Source organism: Galdieria sulphuraria (assembly GCF_000341285.1).
Source record: "Galdieria sulphuraria unplaced genomic scaffold scaf_12, whole genome shotgun sequence".
Taxonomy (NCBI): Eukaryota; Rhodophyta; class Bangiophyceae; order Galdieriales; family Galdieriaceae; genus Galdieria; species Galdieria sulphuraria.
Window position 1 is genome coordinate 179,637 of NW_005178463.1, and position 13,196 is coordinate 192,832.

Here is a 13,196-nt window from a genome sequence, read left to right on the forward strand (position 1 = left end):
AGAAATTAGTGATACTTTTAATTGCCTTTGTGGATATGTTGGGCTCAGTAAGCTTTTGTACTGCTCCGAAGGACGTTATATCAAAAGAATCTAACTAGTTCTTCGTCAAGTAAAGTATCATCAAATATGTCTTGTGGCAAATCTTCTTGGTCAACTTTTTCCAAGGTGTTTTTTTTATCTTCAGAAACGCTCTCGTTTGGATCTTCAGAACCCTCCGAGTCTTGGTTAGAAAAGTTGCCTGTACACGTAAACTATCACGTTTTTCCTTTTGAAAATTGTTTTAAATACCGTTGTGTTTGTCTGTAAAAGCAGAAACGTTGGTCAAAGTCTCATTGATTTCTTCTCGTAACTCGTTCTTTTGAGTCAGGCGTTGCCTGTCGTGGTTGTCACTAAAGTAATTTTGGTCTGTCTCTACAAACGTTACGGGGAATGCAGAGATGCGTTTGCTTGTTATTTGAGACGTCTCAGCGCTTTTGCTTAATTCACGGATAATTTGTTCCCTCTTTGAATCAAATGAGTGCTGGTTTGAAGTCGATAGTCAGTGAGATGGAAATAGTAATCCAACTAGTTTTTATTGCTTACCCTGGTTTTCTCATATTTTTCCAACTTTGCTCGCTTGTTTTTCTGCATTGCAGCGGAACTTCACTGAAAGAAAAACTTGTTTCAGGACCCATCAGGAATGCATGTCTGAGAAGTGGCGCGAAAGATTCAACCTGGAGAAAAATGCTATGTGATCTCTTTGCGTTGTTAAAAAGATGAGAAAAACTGTGAAGGACTACGATCTCCCATTAACGCTTAAGTAAGCTAGTGTTGGATTAATCCAGAGAGAGATATCACCTAATATGTCACATATTTCTCCTATTTGGCGTCACTTTTATTTCATTCTATTCTCATATTCCGTAGACTACAGCAGTTTTGCAACAGTCTGTGCAACTTCATGGTGTTGCTTGTGAATTGCAAGATTAAGAGAATTTAGGTCTATCTATGAGCGAAAACTTGAACGAAGTGAACGTTCTTACACGCTGTACTACATTCCTTTTTTTAAGGTAGCAATCTTCTACGGGTTATTTACTTGAGTTGTGGCACTTGCTTCGGTCTCTCCTTATTTCAACTATTGGTCTCTCCAATAGGTACCTCTCCACTGAAAAGTGGGCCTCTTTGAACCCTGGTTGCTGAATCCTTACCACAATATGTTCCAAAGTTGTTGTGGGAGATTCAAAAACTTTTAAAGATATCGAGAGGCTTCTTTTGGTCTTTTAACTCTCGTTTGAAAAGAGTTCTGAAAACCGTCTTTGCTGCCTAACTGTATGTAGTAAACACAGATCTGACCACAGGAAATATTCTAGCTCTGTTTCTATCTTGACAACTTATGACGTTAAAATGACCTATTTTGCATACTTGTTTTTTAATAAATTTTTGTATATTTACAGAGCGTCCCTAAGAATAAATCTACAAGACATAGAGTAAGGTAGCATTGCATGTTTTTGCCTATTCTGGATATATCTCATTACAGCAAAAAAGCGCTTCAATCGTCTCATATAAATTACGACACCATCGTTTTTTTCCACACTGAAGTGATATTTCCTGTAAATAAGAAATTCTTTCATTTCTAGTTGAGTAACGATCCAAACCTTCTCCAAGTTCTACCAAGGAACGAAAGCCACAAGATACCACATCTTGCGCTCTGCGATAATCAATACCTTCGATTCGTAAAATGTAAGGATGATTCAATAAATGTGAGTCATACAACTTACCTGGTATTGACATCAACTGCCATTTAAACAAATCCAATCCTGAGGGCTTCTTAGCTTCTCTAAGAGCTCTATTCCATTGTTCAAGGGATGGATTTCCCATGATATCCCGCCATGCAAGTTTCTGTACTTCCGAATTCACTACTTGATATAAATTTTTCACAAAACAAGCACTTTCCTGCAAAGAATCCAAACAACTATTAGGAAACCACGGGTTCATTATGCCAAGAACTCACCCAAACGTCCTTTGAATATTCAATATGGAAGTTGTCAACCATAGCTGTGCTCATTAAAACTCGCCAAAGGGAATCCACATTTTCCTTCTCCTGAGCTTTCAAGTCGCCTTCGATAAGGTAAATGAGGTGGCTAATATTGCTTTGTTTCATACAAAATCTTTGCCTCGAAAACCTTCTGTCATGCAAAGATGATGCAAGATCGTCATTTCGTTTACGTTCAATTAAATAGTCTAGGACTCTTCCTTCAGACATAGATAATTTAGTGTTATTGCATTTATCTGCATCGATAGAATCTGCCATTGCGACAAATAAGATATCACCTAATTCTAGTTGATACAACTAGAGAAGTATAATTGTAAATGAAATCAAAAGGTTGAATCTTTCCTCTTACCATGACGGGTACGCCGAGTATCTCTAAAAATTCCATCAACCTTTTTCTAGATTTTCCGAATCCTTTCACTTCTCTATTATCTAAAACAACGTAAAGTTGCGCCTTCTGACATTCACTGACAACAGAGGTTTGGGTATCATTCACAGAATAAAGTTCTAAGCAATCCAAATGTTCGTGTAATTATTGAGAATCAAAAAAGGGCTTGTATACTCACTTGTGCTTTCATATGAAATAATGCATTTTGATGGTTGTCCCCATTCGACGACTTCACGATAAAGGTCAACTTTTCCTAGTTCTATGCTCTCATTATCCTCACAAGGTGTTTCTTTGCATAAAAAATGTACACTAAATTTGTTGATTAAAATATTGGCAAGTTCCTTTCCCTCTTCAGTTAATGTGTATCTTAGTGGTCGTCTGCCAGGGACAGTTCTGGCAAGCTGCCGTTTCAATAAAATCTTGCTCATGCTCGTCCAACCACTAACTTGCTCTGAGTATGATTGAGAACTCACGAAACCATTCTGTTACAAGTGAGACAAAGCAATCTTTAAACTAACGAGAAACTTACTCTCTGCAATATAGAATCACAGAACGGTTGAGATAGATTAATCAACCCTTGTTTGTCGATATCTTCAAGGCCTTGTACGACTATTGCTTGATAAAGACCTAACAACAAAGAATATGCAGCTGAACGAAATTTTGGAATATATCTTGTCTTCTGTCGAGGCCTTGTTGACTGCTCAGCCTGGCTGCTAGTCTTGCTGGAAACTTTCTCTTCAACTTGCTTTTTCCCTTTCTTGATTGACTTCAAATTAAGTTTGGATTGTTGCATAGATTTTAAATTCTGGTTCATTGTTTCGACAAACGAGAAGGAGTCTTCTCTTCGAGTTATCAATCGTTCTACTTTAGCTGCCTGAATGAGCCCGATTGGGAGTGAACGAACTTTCTTGATTGAATCTATTGGTTCTTTCAAATCTTTTACGCTCTCTATGGATTTTTCTAAAGACTTTACCAAGTCATGCTTTCCTTTTTGTAAGAAGTTGTCTCTCTCTCGTTCCAGCAAACAGATGATCTCCTCATTCATTTTGTAACGGACAGTAATCTTTTTAAATTGAAAATGAATCCGGAGCTATATCTCAAGCAGACCTGTGTGTTGAAGAACAAAGTTTACAAATACTTTTTTCCTTTTTGAGCACAGTTTGTCGATATTAACTGCTGTTAAAGAATAATATTGCTATGTTGGGTTCTCTGCTGTCACTCTAAACAACTCTATACCCGCTCACTTTTTTACATTCCTTACGCTTCGCATGTGCTTGTTTTACTTCTCAAAAATTTTACGCTGTAGTCTTGAAATGTTTCGTACTTTTTTGATTTTGCCTTGAAGTGCTGGGACGGTATTAAAATCCTTCTATTCAGTCCAGTCATAGAACAAGTTGAGAAGAAAGGAGGAGTTGTGTAAGGAGATATATCTCTCCGTCGATTCTAGACTTCTTCGCTGCTGCCTCCTTCTCTATACCTTTTATTATTATCGCTATTATTATAACTTTAACCTTTCTTAAAGTCTTCAACTCAAGTTTAGAAACTAAGTTAGACGTTAGGTGTATGAAAGTACTTTAGTGCTTTTATTTGTGCGTAAATAGCCCAGTTGCTACATTTTGTTTTGAAAGTATTTACTCTTTAGTAGAGTGTAAGTCACTACAACATGGCAGCGTTTTTGTCTATTATGTGGCAGACTTTCTCTTATATTGCCATCTCGATGACTGGATAGTGAGGCAGCGGTTCTGCATAACGACACGAAGCTTTATCAGAATGTTTCTGAGGTCATATTTCTTGCCTTTATTAAAAGTTGGAAGTTCTGCGACGTAATCGAAAGTTTTGCAAATGAGAATCATTCATATCTTGCTTGTTTCAATCAACTTGTCACTATTTCGTCAAGGTCTAAAGTTCCCAAAACTTTTTTTCTTCACATGAATTCAAATTTTCAATTCGATAGATTTGAATTTTGTTTTTTACTTGCTGCTTAGCTCCTAGCGAAGCTGCAATATGCTGTTGGCGTAATCTTGTAGAATTTCCTAACAAAGTTGTCCCATCATCAAATTTAATTTGAGAATACGTTCCCTTAAATATGGATTCGACACATGATAATAACAGACCATGCTCGGACAGGATCTGTTCTAGAGGTCAACGAAATCCTATGTTTCTTCCAAAAGAGACATCAACTCCTAGCCGAGGATGATGAAGGATGTCCCCAAGTTCGGAGAAGGAAGTAGTATCGAGTCCTATGTAGTGAGGGACTGACGATGAGTCTTTCTACGGAGACTTGTTGTTGTCGCACTCTTCCTTAGCAGGTCTCGTTGGAAGTCAATAACCTTTGGATGTTGCTTTCGAAACCTGTGCTAGTACTCTAGTACTTTAAACACAGGTAGAGGTCTCTTTCGCTAAGGAATAGGCTCGCTTGAAGACTGGGCTTCGGGTATGTAATGTTGCCCGTTGCAGGAACTTGAGGGAGTTCAGACCGGCTTTTTTGCTCTCTCAATTTGGTGAGACACTTTTGTAGCTTCCTCTTACAAAGAAAAAGACAAATTTTTATATTGGTGATAGGAGCGGCATGAAACTTCGAATTACATCCTTGTTATTTTTTTGTAACGACCAGTCAAGTGTTCTTTTCAGTGTTCAACTCTAAAGAAATACAACAATGACCAATAAGTGAAGCAAAATATAGCAATCCAACTCGTTCTCCCCGCCAACCAGAGACTACTGCTGGTTTTTGAGCTCGAGGATTCTTGCTTCATTGAAAAATTCGATTTTTTGCTGTATGAAATTGTGTCTTGATATCGTTTTTAGAGGCACCTTCGCGGTTTCCTGCTCAACAGACAGCGTATATTTAAGCCAAGCTTATGTATTTATCGCCTACCCTTATTATTCTTGTTCTTAGTAGCCCTTTTATTCGACATTTTGGAAGAACCATAAGTTTTTTAGAACTGAAAGTTGACGTGGACTACAAGTTTACATCCTTACGACAACCGTTGAAGTTTATTGTGAAACGTAAACTTGTTTTTGAGACTTGATAAAAACCAAAGTGGCTAGCAATATCCAGAGTTTATTCAGCATATTCGCTAAAGTTCATAAGACCAAAGTATATTTCTCTCTAATGAATATGGATTTTGAAGATGCTAGCAAAAAGCAGCGTAGAGAATAAAGTAAATCCTGTAGGTCCCGTTCTATCCATCTCACAGAAAGACTTTCAAGCATAAGAATGCTTTCTACCTTGTTCCTCAATTCTTCTTTTGATACATCTCTCCATTGTGGTACAAAAATTATCGACGGACTGGAAGTGTTTCATGTAACAAATTATAGTGTGCCTTTTGAGAAACAATAATTGTATTCGGTTGGTCTTTACATTCTGTAACTTGTAAGTTGCATGTCTACTGCTTTCAATCAGAGATAAATTTGAAAATGGTGATAGAATGTCATCTCCTTCATAGAAAGATCCAATTGAAATATTTAGACACAAATGACACAATATTTCCTTCTTCAACAGTTTCTCTAGTTGATGACTAAACTTCCATAATGTTAATACATATATAAGAGGCAATATCTCGTAGTCGAAGCGAATCTCTCCTTGAAGCCTCAATGACACGTCAATCTCTACAGGTCATATGAAGTTTGTTTAAAAGTTCAAGACTGATATGATTTGCCTGGATAATAATGAAAGATAAAATGACAACNAATCCCCATTAGGTGGGATTTACTCGCATCTTGTATATTGTACTTGATAATATTTGACCAGGCAATCAGAAAAACTTTTGAAATTACAGAAGAGTTTCGAATATTCGAGTGCTTTCTGGAGGATTGTTTCCATATTTTGAAGACACATTCGTTATTATTATTACTATTATCAATCTTCCAAAATGTTGCTATAATTGAATTGATAACAGCGCAAAGTCAGTTTTTAAAAATTCCTGCCATAGTATATATAGGTTTTGAAACTTTGCAAATATGATTGATTCTTTTTCAGCGTGGTTTCATATTATGCTACATCAAAACGATTACAGATGTCTGGTTGTTCCTAAATTTCTTATTCGTTTTGCTAATATTTTCAAAAACTCGTATATTGCTTTGTTATTAGATCCTTCAGTACGCAGAAAATACTTTTTCTAGACTACAATATGGACTCAGGTTAATACCGTGTGATTTTCTCAACTATTCTGACTAGATATATTTTACCGCCTTATTTGATGATGAGATCCTAAGAACAACAAGTTGAAATGTATGCATCGTAAAAACAGCAAACCTGGAATTGTGAAGACCATTTCAATAAGATGATCTAATTGAATAAAAAGGTAATGTCATATTCTTTCTGGCGACAGGCAGAAGAAGATTCAAGACAAGCACGAGTATATGTGGAAACAAGTTGTCAAATTTTGAAGAATTTCCAAAGTCCAATCTACCTCGTTGTTTTCAATGGAAAAGTAGATGAATGCTACACTCAGAGCTCAGCTTTGTTGCTATTAGCTTCATTTATGCATTATACAGCACGAAACAATGGAGTATGTCATCCAAATCACACAACTGTGGTCAGAGGAATAATTTCCTCAAGTTTGATATGGTTTTTGAAAGTGTCTTATAAAATAGCCCGATTTATAACAACCTCTGAAAGTGCTTGTTTTTGTAAAACTTCTAAGATATTAAAACAAAATATTCCTAAATATTTTTGGAAAGAGATAAAACTATTTCTTGTAGGGTTGAAATGCCAATATTTCTCGAATGTGGATTATCCACAGATTTGAAAGCGTTCCTTAAATTTGATAAAATGTCTTTGCCAATAAAGTTTTCTACATCAGCTTCAGAAAGAATAACCAATTCACAGTTGTGAGGAATCACGAAATCTTCAACACTATCGCCAGATGAATAACAACGACTAGAATGATTCAAGTCCTCAGATACGTTGGTTGCTAACTGAGTACTCATAATAATCAACATACAATGCCATGTAGGATGACTAGTCAATACTTGATCATGCACTGGTTTCAAAAACTTGTGAGCTTCTTCCAAAATTTCATTCCATCGAATACCATTACGACTCCATCGGCCTTTACAAGCAATACCCACAATCATCAAGTTCTTCTCATTCGTTCTTCCATGCAACTTGAATAATATCTCTGGACTATGGAATGTTGAATGAAATGGAATATATATCTTTTCAAGTTCTAACATTTCTTTCACTATCCTTTCCCATTCATCATTGCTTCCAAATGTCATTCTCTCTGTTCCTGATACAGTTCTGGTATTATGTATAGATTTCATATAATAAGCAGCAGATTCGGAAGAAAATTGTAAATTCATTTCATTCCAAACACGAGACAATTGACCAAGAGTAGAAAACATTGAGCTGTTTGTAGGACGCCGAGAAAAATGTAAATAAAACAGTGTAGCAATAAGACCTTCAAAAATTCGACATTTCGACTCATAAAAGAATTCCATAAATTGAGACTTGAGAGTTTGTAAAAGTAACCATTCTAAACGATCATCCTTTAAGCCTTGGTTAATATATTCAATCAGTAACCTGGGAATCAACACTTCACAGCGTTCGTTGCGGTATGGGTCTATAACCAATCGACGATAGAGACACATATCTGTAACTAGATCAAACAAAAACACATCAGAATTTGAGCTCATTTGCACAGTTTCATCAAAATCAAATCGAATACGATACAAAGATAATAACGTAAGCATTCTTAACAAGCGCTTACGCTGCTCACTGAGACTTATCAGACGAGGTAAGAATGGAGCAACACAATAATTTGTTACTGAAAGATCATTCATTATGATCAAGAAGGTTTCCTTAGATAATGAGAAATTGCTGATGGATGATTTATACAGCAAAAGGTAACTGATTGCTCGAACAAGTAAACCAGGAACACCACCAGTCAATTCCAACAACAATTCTGCAAGTTCACTAGTTGAGAAGTCTTCGTGACAAAGAATTTCTGAAACCTTTGGGCTCCCAGGGAATAAAAAGGAAGAACTTTTCTCCAAATGTTCCACGATACTATGGTTCTCAAGCGGCGAAAGAGGAATAAACACTAACTGAACTCTTGAGACTGAAGCTACGTAATTATATATATTTAAGCCTTCACTTTTCCCAACAACTATAAAAAACAAGTCGGGTTCTTTACACAACTCACGAATAATACCGAAAAAGTCATTGTAAGGTCGAACTCTACCGTCATTGGTTCTCTTGAAATGAAATTCGTCGAGACTTTCGTCAAGGACACCAACTTCGTCAAATGCCAACAAAAGATATTGATCCGAAGGAATGTTTAAGATTGAACGGATTTTCTGAACCAAAGCATCAGTCCTAAGTTTCAGTTCCTTGAAACATTCGTCCGGGTCTGGTTGCGGAAGACCTGATTGCAGACAAGCAACCTTTATTAACAAATAGTAGACTGCCCACTCAAGGTTGCGTTCTTTCGGGTCTGTGGGCTCCAACTCCCTCAAATCCACAAAGAGCAATGAAGCCCTTTTCAGCTTCTCCAGGAAACCTCTTCGGTTGGCCTTCTCAGACTCACCAACGTAATCGAGACCTATCAGTGCACTTTCACCCATATTATTCACCAGTTCCAAGTAACTTTGTACGAATTTTGTCTTTCCACTTCCGAAGAGGTGGGGACCAAAGGGTATGACTGGTTTGAAATGGCGACCAAGTTTACGTAGAGTGTATAGCCTAAATAACTGCAGTGTTACTACACCAACATCTTGTTCTCGGTCTACTACAACCATGTCATACACGCTTTCTGCTTCAAGCTCACTAGACATATCGTAAGCTATGAAGTAAACTATGCGACAGTAAAATACAACAATGATCGATCAATCTTCTTCCAACAGTCCAATGCTCTCAAACTCTTGAGAGCGACGAAAGTCTTTCGAAGCTTAGGACAAGTCTTGATAAGAACATGATTTGCCTTTTAGATAAAAACTATCTTTTTCATTTTTTTGTAATAAAGAGTGGATATTGGTTTCTGTGCAATTGTATATAAAAACAACTTCTCTGAGCTATTAGAAAATAGACCAGCTGAGGAACCTTCAACTTGAGGCGAACCATAAATAAAGTCTATGACGAATACAAGACCTTGTATAAAACCCAATCATCAACACTTTAAGACACTCTCCTGAGAAGTAACAAGAAGCAAACAAGACCTGTCAAACTGTGACAGTGACATTTACAACAATAGGCTTATTTTGATTTTCGTGGTTAGTACCATATTAAGACAATAATCCTCAGAGTGAAAGCAAATAAGTTGTAACCGAGTTTCAAACATACAAAAAAAAGTTTACTTGCTCTTCAAAACAAATCACAAAGTGAAGGACTGAGTTAGAATCTATTGCCAACTTAAGAAACTGTTACGGATTCTATCAAGTAAATCTAATCCAAAATCCCAAAAAGTAGGATTATGAGAAACACAAAATGCTCTTTCAAGTCCATTCAATATTTCTTTGTCAATCAGCATTTCCACATCTCTTTCACAAAGAATAACAAGTTCACAATTATCAGGTACTTTGAAAGAATCATTTCCAATAAACATTCCACTGGAGTAACAACGACTCTAATTACCCAACTCATTAGAAACATTCAATGATAACTTTGTACTAACAATAATAAGCATACAATGATGAGAATCCATTGCACTGGATAAGACTTGATCATAAAAAGGATCTAAAAATTTCTTGGCTTCATCTATAATATCTGACCAGCCAATTCCTTCCGACCTCCAACGTCCTTTACAAGCAACTCCAACAGTAAGAACTTTGGGTTCCACAGGAGATTGTAATTGGAATATAATATCAGGACTATGAGAAGTAGCGTCCAAAGGAATGTAAACAGTCTCTAAATAAAGTGTCTCTCGAATAATCTTATTCCATTCAGTATTGGCAAAAGTTCTTCGACTCTTGTTCGATTCACTTCTTGTTTCTATAGAACTAACAACAGACTTCATATAGTGAATAGGTGATATTGTACTCATTGGAAGTTTCATTTGTTTCCATATCGGAGACAATTGACAAAACAATTCCCTCAACTCATTTCGATTCTTTGAAGACAACATCAAAACTAGTCGTAAAGCAACAATTCCTTCAAATACACGACACTTTGAATAGAAGAAACAATCTACTGGTTCGACATCAAGTGATCCAAGAAGTATCTTTTCCAAAGAAGAGATGGAAGGGTCCTTCTTGAAGATTCCAACAAATACTTTTGGAATAAGAATTTGGAAAGTATTCTCGTCAATAGGATATCGATAGAATCCCATTTCAGTGACTGCATCAAATAAAAAAGACTCCGAGGACAATATGTCATCTACTTGAAACGGTATACGATAAAGAGCCATCATCAAAAGTAAATCAAAAACACTTTTTCTATCTTCGTCCAAATTCAATATTCGTTCCACAAATGGTTCAGCACAAATTCTTCGGAAATCGTAGTCATTCATACATGTCAAACATTCTTCTTTCGATATAAAAGGCTGATTTCTTACTACTATATAATTCAAAAGCATATTCACTGCACGAGTCAACAAACCAGGAACTCCACCTGTACATTCCAATAACGAATCTGCCAATTCATTTACTGAAAATGAAGAACTACATAAGACATTACAAACCGGAACTTGAGTAGGTGTCTCAAGAAGAGTCTTTTCAAGGAATTCAACGATACTGGAAGCGTCCAAAGGTGATAAAGGGATAAAATGTAATATAACTCTTGATAGCCCAAAAGCCACATCATTCTTAATACTTAAACCCTTGCTTTTCCCAACAACAATAAAAAACAAGTCGGGTTCTTCGCACAATTGACTAATGATACCGAAAAAGTCGTTGTAAGGTCGAACCACACCTTTGTCATTCTTCTCCAGTTCAAAAAAGGTTCCCTTTGTATCAAACACACCAACTTCGTCAAATGCCAACAAAAGATATTGATCAGAAGGAATGTTTAAGATTGAACGGATTTTCTGAACCAAAGCATCACTCCTAAGTTTCAGTTCCTTGAAACATTCGTCCGGGTCTGGTTGCGGAAGACCTGATTGCAAAAAAGCAGCCTTTACTAACAAATAGTAGACTGCCCACTTTAGGTTGCGTTCTTTCGGTTCTGTGGGCTCCAACTTCCTCAAATCCACAAAGAGCAACGAAGCCCTTTTCAGCTTCTCCAAAAAGGTTCTTCTCAAAGGGTCTGAAGCAAAATTCGACAGAAAAGTTTCACCAAACCTTTGCACCAACTCCAAATAGGTTCGGGCAAAGGTCGTTTTGCCTGAGCCAAAGAGATGAGGGGCAAATGGTATCGTCAAGCGATAGTCGCAACTACTTGTTACACCCCTGAGTTGCTTTCGGCCTTTATGAAGATCATACAATTCTTCTGTCACTCGAAAAACATCTCTTTCACGATCTACCACAATAGACTCAAAGTTGTCCACAGCTTTCCACTTTTCATCCAAACTCGCCATCGCCAAAGAGAAATTAAACAACCTTCAGTTTATTTCGGAGTACAAATATAAACAAATGAACGATTGACTGTTTGTCGGTCACAACAACAACAAGGAAAACAGTAAAGGATACCAATCCAACTTCTTCTCTTTATCAACTGATGACTATGTCATACCCTTTATGGCTTGGACTGAGATGACTACAACTATGGCAAGAACGATCAATATGGCTTTTTCAACTATCGATATTTTTATTCTCGTATGCTAATATAATGGTAACTCTCATAGGGTACAAGGAGGATCGGAAGAAAGCCAATGTTTATTTCACAAGTTTTTTATGCTCTTTGAGAGTATAAAGCTATTAAACATGGCCCATTCTCACATAGATAAGAAAGTTTCTTTCAGAATTTTCGAGAATAGTCATGAGAGTTCCAAGCAATATAGATTGTTCATGAAGAATTTGTTCCATAGACGTCTCTCTCTAGATTTTCTGTATTTTATGGAACAGTTTTTACGTCACTTTTGCTTCATTTCGAAACACGAAACTAGAGTATGAACCAAGTCATTCTCTTCTACAGTCTATTCAAAAGCTCCAGTTGAAATATTATTATTTAGTAGAAATGCAGAAACCCACAAGCATAACACTCCTTTATTCTCAGCAATCATCAAATTCCTTTCTTACGATATCATGACAAGTAGCAGCTTATCACTAAAGCTACAAAAGTTGATGATAGCAAAAGACAAACCAAAACAAATGCACAAAGAAGGATCCAAAATATCTCGTGGTGTCATCAAATCTCAGAAACAACATTGACTCACACAAGTGTATCATCAATACTCAATTTCTGTAAGAGGCAATAACTCCTGTTTCTTTCTCCTCTGAAAATAGTGGCATTTGATACTGTGAATTCTGTTAAGAGGAGAAAAGATATTTTTCAAGAAAAGTTCAATTCAGTCGAATTGAGTCTATTCTATCTATTCTCTTCTCGTATATTGTCATTGCATAGCATTTGAATCATAGTTGAATTCTTTCTCCTCAATAGTCGACTATACATTTGAGGTGTTTTTGAAGGTAAACATGACTGTTTAGGTTTAAAGACAATTGCTGCATCCTCTTGTACGATAAACTTTGTAAAAACTACAACTTTTAAAGATATACAAGAAAGCAAACTATAGAAAGTACAAAGCTGCTTTAGGAACGAGATAACTCCAAGGGAGCTATTATCTCTTTCAATATAAAAAAAGGCAAAACTTTTAAAAGCTCTGCAAATTCAAAGAACGATTTGCTCAGCTGCAGTTGAGTCCTATTCTTCTTCCACTCTCAACCATCAGCTCGTTGAATAAGTGA

The 13,196-nt window shown here is 36.5% G+C and overlaps 5 protein-coding genes across 6 annotated transcripts; all 5 read right to left on the reverse strand.

Moving 5' to 3' along the window:
* Window position 1: 1 nt before the first annotated feature.
* Window positions 2-784, reverse strand: Gasu_19140 (uncharacterized protein). Its single transcript, XM_005707364.1, has 3 exons — window positions 583-784; window positions 289-520; window positions 2-238 (listed from the first exon to the last, which is right to left on the reverse strand). Exons 1-3 carry the CDS (start codon window positions 628-630, stop codon window positions 81-83), a joined length of 438 nt encoding a protein of 145 aa, XP_005707421.1. The 5' UTR covers window positions 631-784; the 3' UTR covers window positions 2-80.
* A 5-nt stretch (window positions 785-789) lies between these two features.
* Gasu_19150 (crossover junction endonuclease MUS81) lies at window positions 790-3,574 on the reverse strand. 2 transcript variants are annotated; one of them, XM_005707365.1, is made up of 6 exons: window positions 2,944-3,574; window positions 2,593-2,896; window positions 2,379-2,533; window positions 1,988-2,326; window positions 1,755-1,929; window positions 790-1,700 (listed from the first exon to the last, which is right to left on the reverse strand). In XM_005707365.1, the coding sequence occupies exons 1-6, from the start codon at window positions 3,457-3,459 to the stop codon at window positions 1,489-1,491; spliced, it is 1,701 nt and encodes a 566-aa protein (XP_005707422.1). In that variant the 5' UTR covers window positions 3,460-3,574; the 3' UTR covers window positions 790-1,488. The 2 variants fall into 2 exon arrangements, with proteins under 2 accessions (XP_005707422.1, XP_005707423.1); XM_005707366.1 differs by having other exon boundaries at window positions 790-1,929.
* A 1,371-nt stretch (window positions 3,575-4,945) lies between these two features.
* Window positions 4,946-6,134, reverse strand: Gasu_19160 (uncharacterized protein). Its single transcript, XM_005707367.1, has 2 exons — window positions 6,104-6,134; window positions 4,946-6,023 (listed from the first exon to the last, which is right to left on the reverse strand). The coding sequence occupies exons 1-2, from the start codon at window positions 6,111-6,113 to the stop codon at window positions 5,620-5,622; spliced, it is 414 nt and encodes a 137-aa protein (XP_005707424.1). The 5' UTR covers window positions 6,114-6,134; the 3' UTR covers window positions 4,946-5,619.
* Window positions 6,135-6,470: 336 nt separating this feature from the next.
* Gasu_19170 (archaeal ATPase) lies at window positions 6,471-9,384 on the reverse strand. The gene has a single exon (XM_005707368.1). It carries the CDS (start codon window positions 9,192-9,194, stop codon window positions 7,080-7,082), a length of 2,115 nt encoding a protein of 704 aa, XP_005707425.1. The 5' UTR covers window positions 9,195-9,384; the 3' UTR covers window positions 6,471-7,079.
* A 255-nt stretch (window positions 9,385-9,639) lies between these two features.
* On the reverse strand, window positions 9,640-12,004 carry Gasu_19180 (archaeal ATPase). Its single transcript, XM_005707369.1, has 2 exons — window positions 10,031-12,004; window positions 9,640-9,982 (listed from the first exon to the last, which is right to left on the reverse strand). The coding sequence occupies exons 1-2, from the start codon at window positions 11,867-11,869 to the stop codon at window positions 9,758-9,760; spliced, it is 2,064 nt and encodes a 687-aa protein (XP_005707426.1). The 5' UTR covers window positions 11,870-12,004; the 3' UTR covers window positions 9,640-9,757.
* Between the last annotated feature and the right edge of the window lie 1,192 nt (window positions 12,005-13,196).